This window comes from Tachyglossus aculeatus, chromosome 1 (assembly GCF_015852505.1).
Source record: "Tachyglossus aculeatus isolate mTacAcu1 chromosome 1, mTacAcu1.pri, whole genome shotgun sequence".
In the NCBI taxonomy this organism is placed as follows: Eukaryota; Metazoa; Chordata; class Mammalia; order Monotremata; family Tachyglossidae; genus Tachyglossus; species Tachyglossus aculeatus.
Window position 1 is genome coordinate 91,286,843 of NC_052066.1, and position 23,180 is coordinate 91,310,022.

General features: G+C 42.2%; 1 protein-coding gene across 1 annotated transcript in view; it reads left to right on the plus strand.

Moving 5' to 3' along the window:
- DHX36 (DEAH-box helicase 36) overlaps nucleotides 1-23,180 on the plus strand; it is a 44,313-nt gene that overhangs the window by 9,196 nt on the left and 11,937 nt on the right. Inside the window, exons 2-13 of the mRNA XM_038768616.1 lie at nucleotides 5,603-5,727; nucleotides 6,912-7,164; nucleotides 7,916-7,954; nucleotides 8,663-8,833; nucleotides 10,020-10,099; nucleotides 10,676-10,750; nucleotides 10,904-11,070; nucleotides 16,975-17,056; nucleotides 17,519-17,659; nucleotides 18,301-18,403; nucleotides 19,884-19,971; nucleotides 22,209-22,264. Coding sequence (XP_038624544.1) covers nucleotides 5,603-5,727; nucleotides 6,912-7,164; nucleotides 7,916-7,954; nucleotides 8,663-8,833; nucleotides 10,020-10,099; nucleotides 10,676-10,750; nucleotides 10,904-11,070; nucleotides 16,975-17,056; nucleotides 17,519-17,659; nucleotides 18,301-18,403; nucleotides 19,884-19,971; nucleotides 22,209-22,264 — 1,380 coding nt within the window. The remainder of the gene's footprint in view (nucleotides 1-5,602; nucleotides 5,728-6,911; nucleotides 7,165-7,915; nucleotides 7,955-8,662; nucleotides 8,834-10,019; nucleotides 10,100-10,675; nucleotides 10,751-10,903; nucleotides 11,071-16,974; nucleotides 17,057-17,518; nucleotides 17,660-18,300; nucleotides 18,404-19,883; nucleotides 19,972-22,208; nucleotides 22,265-23,180) is intronic.

Here is a 23,180-nt window from a genome sequence, read left to right on the forward strand (position 1 = left end):
CTGGGAGATCTTGGGCACGTCCCTTCACTTTTCTGGGCCTCAGTTCCCGCCATCGACCCCTGGCCCACGTCATCCCCCGGGCCTGGAATGCCCTCCCTCTGCCCATCCGCCAAGCTAGCTCTCTTCCTCCCTTCAAGGCCCTACTGAGAGCTCACCTCCTCCAGGAGGCCTTCCCAGACTGAGCCCCTTCCTTCCTCTCCCCCTTGCCCCCCTCTCCATCCCCCTCATCTTACCTCCTTCCCTTTCCCACAGCACCGATATATATGTATATATGTTTGTACATATTTATTACTCTTTTTATTTATTTATTTTACTTGTCCATATCTATTCTATTTATTTTATTTTGTTAGTATGTTTGGTTTTGTTCTCTGTCTCCCCCTTTTAGACTGTGAGCCCACTGTTGGGTTGGGACTGTCTCCAACTTGTACTTCCCAAGAGCTTAGTACAGTGCTCTGCACACAGTAAGCGCTCAATAAATACGATTGATGATACTATGTGCCAAGCACTGTTCTAAGCACTGGGATAGATACAAGGTAATCATGTTGGGCTCACAGTCTTCATCTCCATTTTATGGATGAGGTAGTTGAGGCAGAGAGAAGTGAAGCGGTTTGCCCAAGGTCACACAGCAGACAGGTGGCGGAGGCGAGATTAGAACTCACGTCCTCTGACTCCCAAGCCCGTGCTCTCTCCACCTAAGCCACGCTGCTTCTACAGCGTGCGGATTGAGACTGGGAGCCCAACGTGGGATGGGGACGGTGTCCAACCCGATTTGCTTGGGTCCAGTGCCTGGCACACATTAAACGCTTGATGAATACCACTGTGATTGTTACTATTCATTCAGTTGTTTTTATTGAGCACTTACTGGGTACAGAGCACTGTGCTAAGTGCTTGGGAGAGCATGATACAACAATAAAAAGACACATTCCCTGCCCACAACGAGTTTACAGTTTAGAGGGGGGGAGAGTGTAATAATGATAATAAGGATGGTATTTCTTAAGCGCTGACTATCAATCAGTTGTATTTATCGAGCGCCTACTGTGTGCAGAGCACTGTACTAAGTGCTTGTGTGTGCCAAGTATTGTACTAAGCGCCGGCACATAGTTTCGTGTTCCCAAGCTCCTCGTGTCTGTTACTTCATGCCATCTGCACAACAGTTTTGTGACTTAGAGAAGCAGCGTGGCTCAGTGGAAAGAGCACGGACTTTGGAGTCAGAGGTCATGGGTTCAAATTCTGGCTCCGCCACTTGTCAGCTGTGTGACCGTGGGCTCTGTTGGGGTACAGGATAGATTTTCAGGAAATGGGTGTTTGGAAGAGCGAGAAGATGAGAAGCTTGTAGTTGGGTAGATGATAATACAATTCACATTGAGTTTCCTGCTTTTAGCCTAGTTGTGCCCATTATTTATCCTTATTAAGCCCCCTTCTTTCTGTAGTTACTAGTAATTGTGCCTGGGTTTGAATCAGCACGATTTGAAAAAGTGATTGAGTCTTCATCACAAGTATCAAATAGTTTTACCATTTTGGCCTATTTGCTAAGCCTATGGTATGGCATGGTCATACCATTGTTGATGAGCTTGATACTCCGTGGCCCTCTTGAAATCCTTGGGAGACCTCTGGTGCCCGCAACTGTCTCCAGACTAGATTTGTTTAATCACAGTAAATAACTGCACTCTTCATCTTGACTCCTAAATCCACACCTCCTGCTAACTTTCCCTTCACATAGTAATAATGAGGATGGTGATGGCATTTATTAAGCGCTTACTATGTGCAAAGCACTGTTCTAAGCGCTGGGGTGGTTACAAGGTGATCAGGTTGTCCCCCGGGGGGCTCACAGTCTTAATCCCCATTTTACAGATGAGATAACGGAGGCCCAGAGAAGTGAAGTGACTTGCCCAAAGTCACACAGCTGACAATTGGCGGAGCTGGGATTAGAACCCATGACCTAACTCCAAAGCCACTCTTTCCACTGAGCCACGCTGCTTCTCTGTTCACATTCGAAAACACCTCCATCATTCCTGCCTGGAAAACAAGGAGCCTTAATATCATCCCTGACTCTTCATCCCCTCTCAGTTCTCACCCGCAACCAGTTCCTAAATCCTGCTGATCTTTCCTTCACAACATGTCCCAGCTCTGTCCCTTCTGTCCCACCCAAAAGGCTACCACCCCGATTCAGGAGCTTGTCATATCCCTGCTAGCCTCCTCACTGGTTTCCCTGTCTCCAGCTGCTCCCTTCACCAGTCCTCTCTTCACTCTGTTGCCTGGGTCATTTTTCTAAAGCATTCCTCTCACAAAATCCACAATGCGTAATCATTCCTCCTGGCCTCAAGCAGCAGTTCTTGACCATTGGCTTCGAGGCATTCCAGCCCTCTTACCCATCAGTTCTCTTCGCCACAGCTCACACTTTTCATATCTCCCTAGCTAAGCTCATCAATAAATGTGATTGATGATGATGACTCTGCTTTGTTTCTGGTTGATCCTCCCCTGACCCCTTGTTCACCCCTTTTCTTCTATTTGGAACATCTCATTCAAGACCATCTACCAGGCTGTAGCTGTTCAAGGAACTCCTAAAATCTCACCTCCACCAGGAGGCATTCCCTGATTAACTTTCTATTTCAGGGTCACATCTTTCCAGCTACCACCTCAACACTTTGTCACTCACAGAAACATGTACCGCTGTTGTGCGTTTATAGATTTTACATTCTCTATCATTCCAGCACTTACTTAATCATCTGTTTATCTTTCCTGCCTAGTTCTGTGTCTTTCTCCCCTGTTGGATTGTAAGCTCCTCGAGGGCAGGGATGGCACCTCCTACCCATCCCTTATTCTCTCAAGTGAGCCCTGCTGTTGGTCCCATAGAAAGAGCACTGCTTTGGGAATCAAAAGGCCTGGGCTCTGTTCCCAGTTCTACTTGGAGCTGGGTAACGTGAATGAAAATCACACAAAACACTTGCCCATCTTGCTGTCCTCCTGACTGCCTTTTTATTGCATGCCGTGCCCCAGGGGGACCAGATAGGGGAGAGAGAGTGTCAGTGGTGATGATTGAGATGATGGAATTTGTACATATTTATTACTCTATTTATTTTACTTGTACATAGCTATTCTATTTATTTTATTTTGTTAGTATGTTTGGTTTTGTTCTCTGTCTCCCCCTTTTAGACTGTGAGGTAGGGACTGTCTCTATGTGTTGCCAGTTTGTACTTCCCAAGCACTTAGTACAGTGCTCTGCACATAGTAAGCGCTCAGTAAATACGATTGATGATGATGATGATGATGATGATGGAGTGCCTTAAAGCCAATGGTACAGAAAGGAATGGACAACCAAGGCGGGTTTTGTGCGAGTGGGAAGGAGTGGGAAGAATTGCATTTTAGAAAAACGATCTGGGCACCAGCGAGAAGTGAAGTACTCCTAATAATTGTAGTAATTGGTAAGGGCATACTATGTGCCAAGCACTGTATTAAGGGCTGGTGTAGATACAAGATAATCATTGGACACAGTCCCTGTCCAACGTGGGACTCACAGTGGAAGGGAAAACAGGTATTTCGAGTCCCAATTTTACCGAGACACGGAGAAGTTCATTCATTCAATCGTATTTATTGAGTGCTTACTGTGTGCAGAGCACTGTACTAAGCGCTTGGGAAGTACAAGTTGGCAACATATAGAGACGCTCCCTACCCAACAGTAGGCTCACGGTCTAGAAGGGGGAGACAGAGAACAGAACAAAACTTATTAACAAAATAAAATAAATAGAATAAATTTGTACAAATAAAATAGAGTAATAAATACGTACATACATGCATGTATATACATATATACATGCATGTATGTACGTATTTATTACTCTGTACACATGTATATATTGATATATACAATATATAAAATATGCACAAACGTATATATTTTACCATGGGTAAAATTGTATTTAGGAAGAATGAATTATTATTGTTAATACTTTATCAAAATCAATTGACAGGCTTTTACAATTTTTATATTGTGTTTACTTTTGGAAGCTATTTTTCTTTATTCCTAGATAGGTTGAATCAAGTAGGTTTTGTGGAGAAGTTAAGTGGCTTGCCCACAGTCATACAGCAGACAAGCAGCAGAGCTGGGATTCGAACCCAGGTCCCTTGACACTTGATGATGATGACGACGATGGCATTTGTTAAGCACTTAGTATGTGCAAAGCACTGTTCTAAGCACTGGGGGAGGTTACAAGGTGATCAAGTTGTCCCACAGGGGGCTCACAGTTTTAATCCCCATTTCACAGATGAGGTAACTGAGGCACAGGGAAGTGAAGTGACTTGCCCAAAGTCACACAGCTAACAGTTGGCAGAGCCGGGATTTGAACCCATGATCTCTTGACTCCAAAGCCCGTGCTCTTTCCACTGAGCCACGACACTTCCCATTGGGCTACACTGCCTCTGTTTAAAGTGATACACAAAAGGATTCTGTCGAAGTTAGTGGCACCAGCCTGTATTGTTGAGTTTGTTGCCATGTGGGGTGCCGTCTCCACCCCCACTGACAGTCCGGCTCCTGAGCCTTTGCATTCCCCACTCAGATTCCTGTAAAACACGGATGCCGCTTCCGAGCCGGGGGACTTGGAGGCAGGAAGCAAGGAAGAAGAAGACGGGGTGTTTAAAAATACAATCCCAGATATAAAGACATCGGGTACTGTCCGCGCTACACAGCGGACAGACTGGGCCATCTGAAATCTGGACTGTTGGGTATAGATCAGACACGAATGGCCACCCTCGTCGGGGGCAGGCACCATGCCATATAGTTCTGTCTGCTTTTTCATTAATTAAAAAAAATATTTCATACACTCCAGCTTCCCTATGTCTAGCTCTCACTACGTTGATCTGCAAAATCCTTCAGCCATGCCAGTCCCTTTGCTTGTGGACCTACCTTGTCCTTCTGTTGTTCAGTTTCTTCCTCAAAAGCCTTAAAAACCTTTCTTGGTTCGCTGAAATCCCCCTGCTGTTAATTACACGCTACAAAAGATTTTAGTCATCAATCTGCGTTACCATTTTCTTTTTTCAAGAATATTTCAGTTCTGCTTCTTGTCTTTAATATTTTATCCATCTTTTTAATGATAAAGGCTGGCCAGTAGCTGCTTACATCTGAGCACCGTCGTCATTATTGGTGTGTGATAGACGATTACTTTTCGATCAGTGTCATCTATCGAGTGCTGCTGTGTGCAGGGCACTGTATACTAAGTGCTTGGGAGAGTGCAGTACAATAGAGTTGGTGGATGCGATCCCTGCCCATAAAAGAAGCTTTCAGTCCAGCGTAGTGGCCGTGCATGATTCGTAAAATGCTTAATTTGTTTTTCTCGTGGGAAAATCGACCCTCTACAGCTGAGTGGGTAGGTATCTTCCAGACCTTAATATGATTCTCTAATAATGGTGAAACTGGAGAATTTCATTCTAAAAGTTGAGCCTCTCTGGATTACTGACAGTGAAGAGCAGGATGAAAGGCAGCCTTCTGTGGAGGAGAGAATGTTTTTCATCTCAAACTGCATATATAATCAAAGTAAAAATAGTCATTTTCCGTAGTTTAAAGAAATGATTTCAAGGCACTTTTTATTTTCCCCTTTCCTTCAATTAGAGAGCTGTTGTGCGCATGGATGAACGTCGCGAAGAACAGATTGTACAGCTCCTGAACGCAGTCCAAACCAGAAATGATAATGACACCCAGCCGCCAATATCCTGGTTTTCCCCTGAAGACCACGGGTAAAATTGTATTTAGGAAGAATGAATTATTATTGTTAAGAATGCATCAAAATCAATTGACGGGCTTTTACAATTTTTGTATTGTGTTTTCTTTTGGAAGCTATTTTTCTTTTTTCCTAGATAGGTTGAATCAAGTAGGGTTTGTGGAGGCTGAGGAATGTGTGCGTGTGTGTATACGTATGTGTATGCTCGGCGCTTAGTGTGTACAGAGTACTGTACTAAGTGCTTGGAAAAGTACAACAATATAACAGACATATTCCCTTCCCACCAGAGCCTTCAGTCTAGAGAGGGAAACAGACTTTAATATAAATAAATTACGGACATGTACATAAGTGCCGTGGGGCTGGTGGGAGGGCGGTGGTGAATAAAGAGGAGCAAATCAGGGTGACACAGAAGGGAGTTAAGAGAAGAGGAAATGAGGGTATAGTCAGGAAAGTCCTCTTGGAAGAGGCGTGCCTTCAAATAAGGCTTTGAAGATAGGGAGAGTAATTCTCAATTATGAAATGGGAGGCCATTCCAGGTCAGAGGCAGGACATGGGCAACAGGTCAGCTGTGAAATGGATGAGACTGTGGTACAGCCTGTGGGTTGGTATTAAAGGAGGGAAGCGTGTGGGCTTAGTTATAGTAGTAGATTAATGAGGTGAGGTAAGAGGGGGCAAGGTGATTTGAGTGCTTTAAAGCCAAGGAATTTCTGTTTGATACGGAGGTGGATATGGGCACTGTACTGGAGATTCTTTCTCAAACATGGGCTGAAGGTTTTTGAATACGAGTGTAGTTATTGTATGTGTATTCCTGTATTGTATAGGTGTATGGATGGATATATGTGTGTGTATTCTTTCCATAACGGAGCAATAATTGTGTTATTTTTTAAGTGCTTACTATATTCCAAGCGTTGTACTAAGCACTGGGGTAGGTACGGTTGGATCAGGCACGGCCTCTGTTCCACATGGGGAAAATAGGAGTGGGTTGTGAGGGAGGGGAGAATTCTGGGGAGATGAATTAAGAATAAGACCCAGGAAATAAGTGTTTCTATTTGAGGCTTTCTGATTACTGGCCTCGTGCCCAAAGGAAATCCAAGTCTTCCTCACATCTCTGCGTTTTAAAAGGCGACCTCACCTATGGTTTAAATGGTCCTTTGAGAGAATTGGGGGTCCTCTGAGAGAATTGGGGGTCCTGTGTTGTAGGTATGGTGCTAATGTTCCTGTCCAAAGCAAACCAACCTCAGAGAAGAAGCTTGGGGACCAAGAAACGAAATTTGTGGACCGAGAAAAGAAAGTCATAGACCGAAGAAACCTGTTCACGGACCAGGGGAAGTCATTCTTAGACCGGGATTCTGAATATCTCTTGCAAGAAAATGAGCCAGATACTGATTTAGACCAGCAACTTAAAGATGACCTGCGAAGGAAGAAATCTGAGCCCCGATATATTGAAATGCAGGTAATAGAAAATAAGCCAAGATTATTTCTTTTGAATCGGATGCTCTTGTTAAAAGTAGATAAAAACAAGACATGGAGGGATTTCATTCAAATGAGCACAATTGTGGCTGAATTATGAATCATTTTAGACATTTTTATGAGAAACACAGCTGTAAGAGTCTCAAAACAATCAAGAATGTCTTGCTTCTGATACCAATATACACAAGTTAACATTTGGAAGCTAATTTTTTGGCCAACACCTCCATATAAATGCTGTCATTCTAATATTTGCATATTATAATAATGATGACATTTATTAAGCACTTACTATGTGCAAAGCACTGTTCTAAGCACTGGGGAGGTGACAAGGTGATCAGGTTGTCCCACGGGGGGCTCACAACATTAATCCCCATTTTACAGGTGAGGTAACTGAGGCCCAGAGAAGTTAAGTGACTTGCCCAAAGTCACACAGCTGACAATTGGCGGAGCCGGAATTCGAACCCACGAACTCTGACTCCAAAGCCTGTGCTCTTTCCACTGAGCCATGCTTCTTCCCTGTTCTCATGCCATGTTCTCATGCAAGTTTGTAGGCTAGATGGGAATAGTAGGAAGTTCAGGAGTAAAAATAAGGAACGGTATGCGTGGTAGGTTTTTCCTAGAATGTTCTCATATTTCTGTTTGTACCTAGATTTATGTTTCCTTGGTTATATTGGCTATATTTTTAAAATTTCTCCTTTAAAAAACTGCAAAAATCAATGTCACCTTTCTTTTAGAGATTCCGGGAGAAGCTGCCTTCATATAGAATGCAAAAGGTAATCTGTATTATGCACATATGAATCCTTATATGAGTGATTTTGTAAACCAACTCAACCTATATGCCCAGTAATTAGGAAGAGCATTGTTTTTTAGGTACAGGTCCTGAGCAAGAAACACAATAGACATTTTTTTTTCAGATAATATAAATGTTTCATGGGTTTCCATTAGACTTGCACTATTGGCCTAAATGTCGCGTTGACCTCATGTGCAACCAAAGTAAAAATTCCTATGTGAACACTAGATTTGAGATGTCTTGGTCCGAAACAGCTTCCTCGTATAAAGTGACTGCACACAGTAAGCTCTCAGCCAATACTATTGACTGGTTTCAATCAATCAATCAATCGTATTTATTGAGCGCTTACTATGTGCAGAGCACTGTACTAAGCGCTTGGGAAGTACAAATTGGCATCACATAGAGACAGTCCCTACCCAACAGTGGGCTCACAGTCTAAAAGATTTCGATTTGGGGGAAATACATCCTGTATTCTGGATTTAGGATTAGGGTATTCGGTCAGGTATTTTAATACTACATTGTAATGTTTTAAAACGGTTTGTCCTTGAATTAAATGAACTTCAGCTTGAGGTAGAATTTTAAGTGTATTAGAACAACATTTTTGGATTTTTCAGTCAGATACTCTGAATTTTGTTTAACGGTGTGTTTTATTGCCCCCCCCCCACCCCATCCCATCCCCCATTTGATATAGGAATTGGTGAACTTAATAAATAGTAATCAAGTTACTGTAATAAGTGGTGAGACTGGTTGTGGGAAAACTACCCAGGTGACTCAGTTCATTCTGGATGACTATATCGAGAGAGGAAAAGGGTCGGCCTGCAGGATTGTGTGTACCCAGCCAAGGAGGATCAGTGCGATTTCGGTAAGTGAAATTTTACTTTTTACATTTCCTCCTTTTGAGACTAGGTGGAGATAGCATGGCCTACTGGAAAGAGCCCGGGCCTGGCATCCAGCGCTTAGAACAGTGCTTGTCACATAGTTATTATTATTATTCAGATGACCCAAGTTCTAATCCCAGCTCTGCCACTTGTGTGCTGTGTGGGCTTGGGCAAATCGCTTCACCTCTCTGTGTTTCCGTTACCTCATGTAAAATGGGGATTGAGACAGTGAGCCCCATGTGGGACAGGGACTGCGTCTAATCTCATTAGTTTGTATCTACCCCAGTGTTTAATGTAGTGCCTAGCCTACTGAAAGAGCTTAAAAATACCATTGAAAAATAGTATTTCTCTTTCAAAGACTTGGCAGGATTTGTCCAGATGCTTGTAATCGTGACTACAGAGTAGAAGTAAGCTTGTTGTGGGCAGGGAATGTGTCGGTTCTTACATTTCACTCTCCCAAGCGCTAGGACAGTGCTCTGCACAAAGGAAGTGCTCAATAAATGCAATTGAATGAATGAATACAAAAATGGCCCCATTTGCCTCAATCAGCCATCTGATTATTTGAGTCTCTACCAACAAAATGCGTAATATCTGTTTTCTTCAAAAATGTCATTTTTCTGCATTTTTAAAAATCTTCTTGGATTCATTCAATTTGCCATTATTAGCCTGCTTTAAAGAACTGTAAATGCAGCAAAATGTTTTTGAAGACTGTTTAAATGATTGATTCAGTATTTATTGAACCTCTACTGTGTGTAGAGCACTGTACTCGGAAAAGTACAATAAAAATAAGATGTGGTCCTTGACTTCAAGGAGGTTACAGTCTAATATCAGCACTTTGTCAAATGCTTTCAATGTATGTATCCAAATGCTAGCAAATATGGGTCAGAAGACAGTTGCCCGGAGGAAATAAGGCTAGGACTAAGGTACTGGTTATATAATAATTTTAAGGGATGTGATAACTCAATCCGCATACTTTATGTCTCTGATTCATAGCTATTAGATGCATTAAGTTTGGGAAGGCTTGGAATGTTTTTGTGGGACTTGAATACACATTTTTAAAATGTGTCTCCAGCTATACGTATTTTAACCCTGTCCACCCATAAGCCACATATCCATACATCTCCATTCATTCCCCAATAGCTCTAACTGCAGTTTACTTTTGACTTTAAGGTTGCAGAGAGAGTGGCAGCAGAAAGGGCAGAATCTTGTGGTAATGGCAACAGCACAGGATATCAAATTCGTCTCCAGAGGTAAAGAGGGTTATCCTATTTGGGTTGATTTTAGGAAATTAATTTCTGCGAGTGGGTAAAAAAAAATAGACTTTGAAAGTGTTACATATATTGATTTTCCCCATACCCCTATGAAGCAATTGCATTTTTTAATTACTGTAACCAAGAATTGTAGAGGCTGATATTGTGAACAGGTTCAAAAAGGGGTTTGGTAGATTCAGAGCCAGTGGATATTTGGAGGGGGAAATTATGCTTATTTAGAGGGAACGTTTGCAAGTATGGAGGGAAGGAGAGCGTCGTTTTTACATTTTCTTCCCAACATTTTTATGCGCACAGAGATAAGACTGTGCTGAATGGACTGGCATTTGTCAATCCTCTAGGAGTTTAGCACAAACACCTAATCACATCCACTTTCTACACCACCTCTGTGTTGGAGATTTTCAAGTTAAAAAAGTGAAGTGAAGTGAAAATTGTAGTTGCAGATTTAGATTTATCATTAAAAATATATGAAGTGATATTCTGCTTTGAAGCTTTCAGAGGACTCAGTGAATTGTGAAAAAGTTCAAGAATTCGTAATGCGTGTCTTTTCATTCATAGTCGGTTACCAAGGAAACAAGGCTCTATTTTGTACTGTACAACAGGAATCATCCTTCAGTGGCTCCAGTCAGACCCGTAAGTATGTTTCTATTAAGAAAAATTAGTGAATGTGTCCTTTACCGAAAGATTAAATGAGTGAACCAAGCTTTACTAATTATTACTTAACTTTCAGAGTCTTCATTTTCATAATGTGGTGTTCAGCTGAAGATGTTTTGCCCTTCTTTTTAGGCAATTATCCAGTGTTAGTCATGTTGTACTTGATGAAATCCACGAAAGAAATCTGCAGTCAGATGTTTTAATGACCGTTATTAAAGATCTCCTGGACTTTCGACCCGACCTGAAAGTAATTCTGATGAGTGCAACTTTGAATGCTGAGAAGTTTTCGGAATATTTTGGTGGGTGAGATATTTTTGGTATTGTGTAATAAAAGCCCACCTTTAATTGAGATTTTTAGAACCAAGGCCCTCCATCAGCCCTCTTCATTTCACACATCAGGTCTCTACACCCTCAATCAATCAATCAATCGTATTTATTGAGCGCTTACTGTGTGCAGAGCACTGTACTAAGCGCTTGGGAAGTACAAGGTGGCAACATATAGAGGCAGTCCCTACCCAACAGTGGGCTCACAGTCTAGAAGGGGGAGACAGAGAACAAAACCAAACATATTAACAAAATAAAATAAATAGAATAGATATGTACACGTAAAATAAATAGAGTAATAAATATGTACAAACATATTCCCAGCTCCCACCCTTCTCCCTTCTGAAATTCTCCTCTTAACTACCTCCCTCTCAGCTCACCTGCCTCGAATCCACTTGCTCAAAGCTGCCTCTTCCCTTCTTCCCTCCCTTGTCAGATTGCAGCCCTCCCCATCTTCAAAGCCTTCCTAAATTCCTTTTTCCTCCATTTTTTCTCTGTCACCTCAACAGCTGTGTCCAGCTCTTGTATGCTTTTCCCACTATCATTTCTTTGAGCCTTCAAGTTATTCTGATTCCACTGTATGTAAAGATTTTTAGGTATGTTTCCCTTGTGAGTGAACAGCATGTCTTTTGCTCCTTTTGTACTCCACAAAGACTTGGTACAGTGCATTGTGCTCAAGACTGTGAGGCTTGACTGAGCTCATTGTGGGCAGGGATCATCACTGTTTATTGTTTCCCAAGTGCTTAGTACAGTGCTGTGCACACAGTGAGCACTCAATAAATACAGTTGAATGAATGACTTTCAGTAATTACCATTACTAAGTTCTGTGGTCAAGGAATGTGTCTGTGTCCAAGCGCTGTACACAGGACACAGTGCTCTGTACACATGAAGCGCTCAATACTGCTGATCGATTACTAAAGGTAGAGTACTTTGGTTGAATTGGGTGGTCTCTTGAAATGCACAAAACACTTTCTAGAATTACAAGTTGCCTTTTCTAAAACATTCATAGATGATTAGCTGTGAGATAGGGGGGTGTTTGGAAATATAGCCCCTTATATTTCCAGGTCTGGGAAACAAGGAGTCGTCTCGATGATATTCCTAAAAACAGACAAGTACAAATCAAAACTTCAGGTCGTGATAAATATAATTCCATTCAGGGCTTTTCTGATAAAGTATAGTGAAGGATATCCAGCATCCCGAGTAAACACCACTTAATGCCTGCATTCAGTAATGTTTTTTAAGGATTTTTGTGTATGCAGAACTCATTCTAAACCCTTGGGCAAGTATGAAAAAAGTTAAAAAAAGTCCCCACCCTCGAGGAGTTTATATTTTCCACAATTATCTTGTCACTGTTTAATGATTCAAAAGTCTTGAGGAATTCGTTTTTAAGCAGTCTTTGTAATAGCAATAGTAAAAAAAACAATTGGCTGTTTACACCACTGGTATTGTCCAAAGGATGGGGCAACAGTGTTTATAGGAACCTAGGTCTGGATGTGAAATGTCATAGGATTTTCTTTAATAATTATTATAAATTGTTGCATTAATTGCTTATTCTTGTGCTGGGGCTGGGATAGGTTTAAGGTAATCAGATAAGATGCAGTCCTTGTCCCACATACGGCTCACAGTCTTTGTTTTATGCTTTTTTTTATATAAGGAAATTTTGGATACAGCATCCTTTTTGACTGTCCTTAGAAACACTGTGATTTCCTTTACGTTGCCCTCCAGAAAAACTTTGTAAGTTTTGCATTTCTTTTGGCAACTGCTCCAGCATTGACATGAAAATGGGATACATTGGACACAGGACAATAAATTAACTTGCACCTCCGTAGAGACATGCTGTACTGCCATTGGCCAGGCTGGGACATGTATCTACTAGGGCATTATGTACTGGAGAAGCAGCGTGGCCTAGTGGAAAGATCACAAGCCTGGGAGTCAGAAGGACCTGGGTTCTAAACCTGCTTCCATTGCTTGTCTGCTGTGTGACCTTGGGCAAGTCACTTCACTTCTCTGTGCCTCATTTGTAAAACGGGGATTAAGACTGTGACCCCCTTGTGGGACATGAACTGTGTCCAATCTGATTATCTTGTATCTACCACAGTGCTTAGTCTGGTACCCGACACACAGAAGGCACTTTCAGCAGATACCATAAAATTGCTGTCAATTAGGAAATGAAATAGGAGATAAAATTGAATGCATAGGTATGATTCTTTCCTTCAAAGCAAATCAGCCTCTATATTTTTCCCCACTGTACTAGATGAACACAAATCAAATCAGTGGTATGATAGTTCTTGGGAAAATACAATAGAAGCAACTGAATCTGTTGTATTATACTCTCCCAAGTGCTTATTACAGTGTTCTGCACATAAGTGCTCAAATACCAATGATTGACTGCAGATATTCATTCAGTCATATATTCATTCCCTGCCTTCAAGACACTTATAATCTAAAGGTGGAGGCAAGCTGTTTACAAAGTGTGCAAGAGGCTATAACTGGACGTGGTTTGAGCGTATATAGGTGAAGTGAAATAGTTGGATGGGAAAAGATAAAATATATATGAAAGTACTTAGATGGGGAAGGTAAATGAAATACGTTGGTGCTAAGGATGTTCCCTCTAGGTCTTATTCCTCCAGTTACCACCTAGGCATTTCTGCATCAATATCAATCAATCAGTGGTATTTATTGAGCACTTACTAAGTGCAGAGCACTGTACTAAGCTTTTGGGAGAGTACAGTATAACAAAATTAGTAGACATGATCCTTTCCCACCGCTTACAGTCTAGAGTCAATAGTGCATCCCCCACCCCCACCCCTGCCTGCACATAATGATGAACAAAGACTAAAATTCAAGCACCGACATCTATGTATTCATTTATCCTTTCTTTCCTTTTGTCGCAAAATTAATTCGTCTTCGCTACTACTCTGTACTCAGAGCTCTGCCCACAGTAAGCACTCAAGTACCATTAACTTTTAGGTTGGTGCAATTAGGGTATTGTGAATTAATCACAGAAGCATTCCTCTCGGAGGGATGATTTTAAGAGGGCCTTGAAGGTGGGCTGAGCAGTGATATGGCAGATTGGAGGAGAGAGTTTCAGGCTGGCGAATAGCAGGGGTGAGAGGAGACAGAGTCAAGCGGTGCACAGTTATGAGGTGAACTTAGAAGGAATGAGGAGTGTGAACACGTTTTTCTTCTCTCCAAGTCACATCCTCTCTACGGTCAATTCAGCCCTTTGCTTCTCCCTTACAGCTTATGTTGTCAGTCAGTTGTATTTATTGAGCGCTTACTGTGTGCAGAGCACTGTACTAATCCATTGGGAGAGTTTGATATAGCAATATAACAGACAAATTCCGTGCACTCATTTTATACATTTTCTTTTACCTGCTCTACTGTCTACTGCTCCTATTGGTAAATCATTTTATGAATCAATCAATCAATCGTATTTATTGAGCGCTTACTGTGTGCAGAGCACTGTACTAAGCGCTTGGGAAGTACAAGTTGGCAACATATAGAGACAGTCCCTACCCAACAGTGGGCTCACAGTCTAGAAGGGGGAGACAGAGAACAAAACCAAACATATTAACAAAATAAAATAAATAGAATAGATATGTACAAGTAAAATAAATAGAGTAATAAATTTGTACAAACATATATATAGGGGGCCTGGGGCTCAGGGCTGGTAATTTCTCAGTTCATCATCATCAATCGTATTTATTGAGCGCTTACTATGCGCAGAGCACTGTAGTAAGCGCTTGGGAAGTACAAATTGGCAACATATAGAGACAGTCCCTACCCAACAGTGCGCTCACAGTCTAAAAGGGGGAGACAGAGAACAAGACCAAACATACTAACAAAATAAAATAAATAGAATAGATATGTACAAATAAAATAAATAAATAAATAAATAGAGTAATAAATATGTACAACCATGTATGCATATATACAGGTCCTGTGGGGAAGGGAAGGAGGTAAGATGGGGGGGATGGAGAGGGGGACGAGGGGGAGAGGAAGAAATGCCTCCCCTACTAGAATTGTAAACTCCAGGTATCATATTGTCTTCTATTATACCCTTCCAAGTCATTTGCTTGATTGGGAGTAGCAGATAGAATGTGTAGCTGATAGACTGTGACTATCTTGCATCTCCTCCAGCGCTTAGCATAGTGCTTGGTGTACTAGGTGCTTACCATTATTGCTATTAGGGAGAGCTGATGTGTAGAAGGGAGAGGTGGTGCAGCACCTCGCTGTTACATTCTGTACATTCTGTAAGCTTTGTGGTGTTACAGTACCTGGCCAATTCCATGGTACAAAGTTGACTCTTAAGAACGGCTGTGGATTTTGTGAGAGGGTGGCAAGCATCTGTGTAGCATTAGGAACTCACTCTGGAGCAGCTGGAGCTGTGAGGTTTGTCTAAGGGTGACTTTTGGCTTCCTCAGATTGGCAGGCGGTCAGTCTTTTCATTCATTCATTCATTCAATTGTATTTATTGAGCACTTACTGTGTGCAGAGCACTCTGCTAAGCACTTGGAAAGTACAAGTTGGCAACATATAGAGACAGTCCCTACCCAACAGCGGGCTCACAGTCTAGGAGGGGGAGACAGACAACAAAACAACACATATTAACAAAATAAAATAAATAGAATAGTAAATATGTACAGGTAAAATAAATAGAGTAATAAGTCTGTACAGACATATATACAGGTGCTGTGGGGAGGGAAAGGAGGTAGGGCGGGAGGAGGGGGAGAGGAAGGAGGGGGCTCAGTCTGGGAAGGCCTCCTGGAGGAGGTGAGCTCTCAGTAGGGCTTTGAAGGGAGGAAGAGAGATAGCTTGGCGGATGTGTGGAGGGAGGGCATTCCAGGCCAGGGGGAGGACGTGGGCCGGGGGTCGGCGGCGGGACAGGCGAGAGCGAGGCCCGGTGAGGAGATTAGCGGCAGAGGAGCGGAGGGTGCGGGCTGGGCAGTAGAAGGAGAGAAGGGAGGTGAGGTAGGAGGGGGCGAGGGGATGGACAGCCTTGAAGCCCAGGGTGAGGAGTTTTTGCCTGATGCATAGGTTGATTGGTAGCCACTGGAGATTTTTGAGGAGGGGAGTAACATGCCCAGAGCGTTTCTGGACAAAGATGATCCGGGCAGCAGCGTGAAGTATAGATTGAAGTGGGGAGAGACAGGAGGATGGGAGATCAGAGAGGAGGCTGATGCAGTAATCCAGTCGGGATAGGATGAGAGATTGAACCAGCAGGGTAGCGGTTTGGATGGAGAGGAAAGGGCAGATCTTGGCGATGTTGCGGAGGTGAGACTGGCAGGTTTTGGTGACGGATGGGATGTAAGGGGTGAATGAGAGAGCAGAGTCGAGGATGACACCAAGGTTGCGGGCTTGCATTTTTCATTGCAAGTGGTTGACGTAGCTCCTCGAGATCTGAAAACTAGTGCTTTTAGTCCTTGGGAGGTGGCATATGCTTGGTTAGGGCACTCTTCGCTATCTTGTGATGTTGAAAGTTGCCAAAACATTTTTTGGCACTTTGGAGCCTGACCTAAGAGTAGAGCCAAGGTAGTTAGTTACCATCTCATCTGAGACCTTGAGAACATTTTGCCCAGGGTTTTAGAAGTGGGAAAGTGGTGTGGCCAGAATAAAGGCAGAGTTTTCTCATTTTCACCTTGAATGTACAAAATCGCTTTTTTACGCTAGCAGGTATGTCTTGGGACAGATGAGCTCTGGCATAATGGGGTGGAACTAAAAATGGACCATATTTTTCTCTCAGATTACATTAGAGAATAAAGATCCTTCTGTAGGATGAAGTGTCCTTAACACACCCATAGTTTGTGGTTTTTGTTTTTTTTTTATTTTGGGGGTGGGGACAATTTTTGGTGACTTCTTTTTTTTCCCCTCTACAGATCACAGTCCAATGATACATATTCCTGGTTTTACTTTCCCTGTTGTTGAATATCTTTTGGAAGATGTAATTGAAAAAATAAAGTGAGTAGAATTCAGAATATGTTGACATGGGATTTAAAAGAAAACCAAGTGTTACATTGTGTAATTTGATCACTGGAAATCAAGAAGATGCAAACCCCTTTAGATATGTTTTGGGAGTGTTTGTAAAAAATGGGTGCTCCGTGGGAGGTTGTGAATTTAACACTAAACACATTAACACACTAAAACTGTTTTTGCAAACTTTAGTTTTCTAAAATTTAAGATGAAAAGTCTTACTCTTTCATGTTCAGGGTGTTAAAGCAGTAGTAAGAAGTGGTCTTTTATGTTTCATTTTTAATTACCAGAAATACTTGCTCCTGTCAAATGACTCCTATATGTTGTCATTTTCAAAGTGGCAATACTTCTTTTAGTATTGTGGATGGATTTTACCAATATTTAGGGCTCTGCCTTTTGATAGTCCAGCTATTTTTAGATGGAATTAAAGTTTGTTTGTTTATGTTGTAGGTACACTCCAGAAAATACAGATCGCAGACCCCAGTTTAAAAGGGGTTTTATGCAAGGGCATATAAGTAGGCCAGAGAAAGAAGAAAAAGAAGCCATCTATAAAGAGCAATGGCCAGATTATGTACGGCAGTTGCGAGGAAGGTAAGTAGTATTTTTGTTACTCTGTATCCTATCCTCTCAAATGCTTAATACGGTGATCTGCACGCAGGAAGTGCCATTGGCTGATAGCACTTTGTCGTGGCATATTAGGCAAAGCAGGAGAATGATTGCTTTTTAAAATTCATGTCAGAGTTGAAGCTCAGCTGTGAAATACACTTGGGCCACCTGGATACTACTCCTGTTTGCCAGTTGCCACCACCCGTGTTGTCCAGAGAGTTGGGACAGAAGCAGCCTAAGAACTACCCTCCCTGAACCAGGGAAGAAGTTTCATGGGGCTTTTACACATCCTCAGAACACACTAGATGATTTCATTTACAGTTAGCCCTTGGGAAACATCTAGAGGTTCCTGCGATGTAACATCTACATATAGGTAACCTCAAAGCTGTAATTTGCTTTTCCCACCATAGAATAATGTGATAAGCCGTGTTATACTATTAAAGGGCAAGGACAAGGGTTGCATCTTATATTTCTCCTCTGGGTTCCCCAAGCGCTTTGTATATATTGTTCCACGCACAGAGGTTCAGTAAATACTATTGATAAGGCCTTTAACAAAACATATTATTCCCGGTGTTCTTTTTTGAATTAAATATAATTGAAGGATTTTTTATCTCAAATATTGCTAGGTATTCTGCAAGTACCATTGATGTTTTGGAAACGATAGATGATGAAAAGGTTGATCTGAATTTAATAGCTGCACTTATCCGACACATTGTTTTAGAAGAGGAGGTAAGTTTCTGTAGAAGTAATGGGCTGAGTCCAAACCTACTGTCTTGGGTTTGAGCGTCTTGTGGGACAGGGATCATGTCTGAACATGTCTTTGTGTAATCACTCCAGCACTTAGGACTTTATACATTGTAAGTGGTTAGGAAATGTTTATATTGAAAATTGGAAAGATGGTAGCAATGAAATTAATTGGCAGTGAAATTGTATATAAGCTTACATCTTGAAAGTGGAGAAAGTTGATACATTCTTTTAAAGAACAGTGTTTGGGGCAGTGGAATTTTAACGGCAAAGGAGTGTCATGCTTTTTTGGTAGTAGAGGTCAAACTGCCTTCCAAATCAATGCAGACGCATGCTGCATTTCAAAGGCCTACCGTAATCAGTGTGTTGGAGTGGGGAAAGGACAGAATAGGCTAGGCGCCTGCAGGTTAGCTGAGTTATGGAGTCCTTCTTCTGCCATGTTTGGCAATAAAAATCTTACAGGATATACTGAAAAACGGAAAAAAGTAAAAGAAGAAGTGATGATCAGGCACAGTGATAAAGGACAGATAGCTGCAGTGCCCTGGGGTGCAGCAGGAAAAGCCAAATGGTAATCAATCAATCAATCAATCATATTTATTGAGCGCTTACTGTGTGCAGAGCACTGTACTAAGCGCTTGGGAAGTACAAGTTGGCAACATATAGAGACGGTCCCTACCCACCAGTGGGCTCACTGTCACTTGAGGTGCGCTTAAGGAGCCTAATTTATTGTGGCATGTTCCCTTCCAGATTTCACTGGGCTCCCCACAAGTTATAAGCCTCTGTGGAGCTGAACCTGCATAGAGCTCTGCCCCTGGATAATTATAATGGTGGCTTTTCCTCTGCTCATTTTGCTGAGGCACGTTCTGGTATTAAAAAGGGCAATGGGACTGAGATTCAGGGCGTGAGGGTTTGGGCCCAAGTTCTGCACTGACTGTCAGTTCCTCCATCAGGGAAATGGTCCAGTTTACATGTTCTACCTTTCACTGGGTGAAACAATGTGAAAGATTTCTGATGTCTTTGAAAGAAAATTGTGGTAACAGTGTAAGACAGCAGTAGTTGGACAGGAGGTCCTTCTAAGCAGATGTTTGATTGTCTAAAATGTGGTCAGACGAAGTGTGTGCAGCCTAAACTGTGGTATGTTCAAGTTCACACTGATCTTTTGTTACCCTTCGTGGACGGTTCTCACTGCATGTTTTACAGGTTGGGATGAAGTGGCCTCATCCTATTGCTTCTGAGGTCATTCTCTAATTCAGAGAGTTCAGTTCATGTTAGCCTGGATACTGGAAATTAAATTGTAATTTCTGGAGAATAATGAATGGGGTTTCTTTAGAATGAAGGGGATTTGTATTTTAAGGTAATGCTTTCCCTTAAATGTATGCTGATGTGAAGAGAATTAAGGCAACTACTCATTACTTGTTGAAATTTTATCATTTTATAATGAGAGCTTCTTTTTTCATCAATACAGGATGGTGCAATTCTGGTTTTTCTCCCAGGATGGGACAACATTAGCACTTTACATGATCTTTTGATGTCACAGGTCATGTTTAAATCAGGTATTGTGTATTTATCTATTCATATTAATGTCTGTCTTCCCCCTCTACGCTGTAGGCTCACTATGGGCAGGGACTGTGTCTGCTGATTCTGTTGTATTGTACTCTCCCCAGCACTTAGTACAGTGCTCTGCACATAGTAAGCACTCAATAAATGCAGTTGATTTTTATGTCGAAAGCATTTCTGGGAGCAGCATTTGAATCCTGCCAGCAAAGGCAATGACAGTAGGCTCGCTATTTTTAAGAGCTTTTCTGTGTATGCTCAAAATGTACTACGGAGACGGGTAGAAATAAACTAGCATTGTATTTGTAAAGATTTTTGTAGGTCCCACAAAGGCACATAGCCGGAGGAGACAACTGTGCATGTGTTCCACAAGCTACTGTAACTTGGTGGTTTGACTCCTTTGAAATTTATCTTGCAAAGCTTTTTAATCTCTCAAACAAGCTGTGACTTACATGATGCAGGTATTATGTTTTTCTGGATCTTTCTCTTCAAGGAACACCTCATAAAATTATTCAAGTTTTATATATTAACTGAGTTTTTTAATGAGGGAGGGTATTTACAGAAGATTTATACTGTGAACTCTTGTTATTACTGGATTCTGGCTTTTTAAGATCTAAAAAAACAGATTGAGGTTTCACTTTTTCTGTTTAATGGTTTTTCTGCCAAGGGAGTGAGGTAGGAAAGGACACCAATGCACTGTACCTGAAGGGGCACGTTGAGGGATGTTGATAGGGATTGGGCCGTGTGGTGGGTGGGATTCTGCAGCTTGGTCTCTCTGGTAGATGACCCTCCTATGTCAGGGGAGTGGCAGGAAAGAATGGGAGGCTCTGCCGAACACTTCCTTCCCTCTTCCTTCCGTGTCTGTCTATCCCCCATGCACATCTCTAATCTCCCTGTCCCCTCCCTAAACGCGTGCTCACGTTCCCTCCCTCCCTCCCTCCCGGGGTTGCTCCTTTAATAGCCTCTGAGTCAGGACAGTGGGGAATGGAAGCAGGATATTTGGAGTGGAGAGAAGAGTGGAGGATGGAGAGTCAGGCATAAGGAGCAGTGGCAAGCAACAGAAGCAGCAAATTATTTAATGAGTGCTTACTGTGGGCAGAGCACTGTACTAAATGGAAGAGAACAATGTTCAGGGCATGTCACCCCCCCTCCTCAAAAATCTCCTGTGGTTGCCCGTCCACCTCTGTATCAAACGCAAACTCCTCACCATTAGTTTTAAAGCTCTCCATCACCTTGCCCCCTCCTACCTCACCTCCCTCTCTCCTGCAGCCCAGCCCTCACACTTCGCTCCTCTGGTGCTAACCTTCTCACTAGGCCTCCATCTTGCCAGTCTCATTGCCGACCTCTGGCCCACGTCCTGCCTCTGGCCCGGAACGCCCTCCCTCCTCAAATCCACCAGACCATTATTCTTCCCCACTTTAAAGCCTTACTGAAGGCACATATCCTCCAAGAGGCCTTCCCCAGACAGAGTCCCACTTTTCCTCAACTCCTACTCCCTTCTGCGTCACCCTGACTTGCTCCCTTTGCTCTCCCACCTGCACCACAGCACTTACGACTGTATCTGCAATTTTTTTTATATTGATGTCTTTTTACTTGTGTTGATGTCTGTCTCCTCCCCCCACCTCAAGATTGTGAGCTCCTTGTGGGCAGGGATTAGTACAGTGTACCAATTAGTACAGTGCTCTGCACACAGCACTCAATAAATACAGTTGACTGAATGAATTAATATAATACAACAGACTTAGCAGGCATGGTCCCTGCCCATCATGAGCTCACAATCTAGAGGAGAAGATAGACATTTAATATGAGTAAGTGTTTTATAATATAAAATCCCAGAACTCGGGGGGTTTAACATGAATTTTTAAAACCAGCCAGAATAAAATTCTGGGTAAAGCCTGAAAAATCCATACCCTGGCTGAAACAAAATACCAGAGTGATGAAAAGGTATTTTCAAGAATTTATGTAATATACTTTATACACATTTCAAGGATTTTTAGTCACACATATGCTTGCCTCTGAGTCACTTCTCATTTCTGGTGATGGAAGGAAGTAGTTGAGTTGCCATGCAGTTCAGAGGCCAGAATGTTTGGCTCTCCTTTGCTTGGTTATGCCAGAAAATTAGACTGTAAAATAATATGTTGGATATTATCAATTTGGGCATTGGGCGCGGTAAATGAAGTCTTGGGTGGTGTTGTGGCCATTTGCTTAAAGTTCCGTTTTTGCTGTTTAATTTCAGATCGGTTCATTATCATACCGTTGCATTCATTGATGCCTACTGTTAACCAGACACAGGTGCGTTCTGGTTCTGCACTGTTCATGGGTCCAGGTATAGTACGTGTGAAGTGCAATTACCAATCCAGTCTGGTCTATAATTTGCAGTTGGAAGATGGTATTGGGGATGTGGTGGTCACTGCCAGTGGTGTTTCCACCACATGGTGATGTACTGTGACTGCCCCACGTCTTTGCAGCTCAGTTGCCCACAGGTCATAGGGCAGTTACAGCTTTTGTGCGTGAGAACCACGGTCACCTGTAGGAAGTAAGGGATTTTGTTTGTGGGATTTTGCCGATTGGCCTCGGGAGGGTGGAAAGAACTCTTAGGAATGGAGAGCCGTTGAGCTAAGGTTAATTAGTAACATTCTCAATATTTAAAAGGCTGAGAATCTTGGTTCAGATTGATATTCCCTACCTACAAGTTAAGGCCCAAGGAATTTCAGTAGGAAAATTCTTACCATGAGGCCTAGAATTCTTAGGGTGCTTTGTGCTTAAAATTTTTTTAAAAAGTTACCTATTTCCTGAGTTTGTAACTAAATTTTCCTTTCCATCTTTCTCCCAACATCTAGAGGAAGCAGCATAGACTTTTCAGGCTTTACACAGAATTTTATTCTGGCCGTTTTAAAAAAATTCACGTTAAACCCCCATAGAAAGAGCATGGGCCCCACTAATCCCGGCTCCACCACCTTTCTGCTGTACCTTGAGCAAGCCATTTAACTTCTGTGCCTCACTTACCTCATTTAAGTGGGGATTAAATCCTATTCTGTCCTAGTTAGACTGTGAGCCCCATGTGGGACAGGGAGTATGTCCAACCGTATTGTCCTTTATCTACTCCAGTACTTAATACAGTGCATGGCCCGTAGTGAGCACTTACAGATATGATTATTATCTAGTGATCAGTATTTCCATCATTTGGTCTTTTTAAGCCTGCTCACTT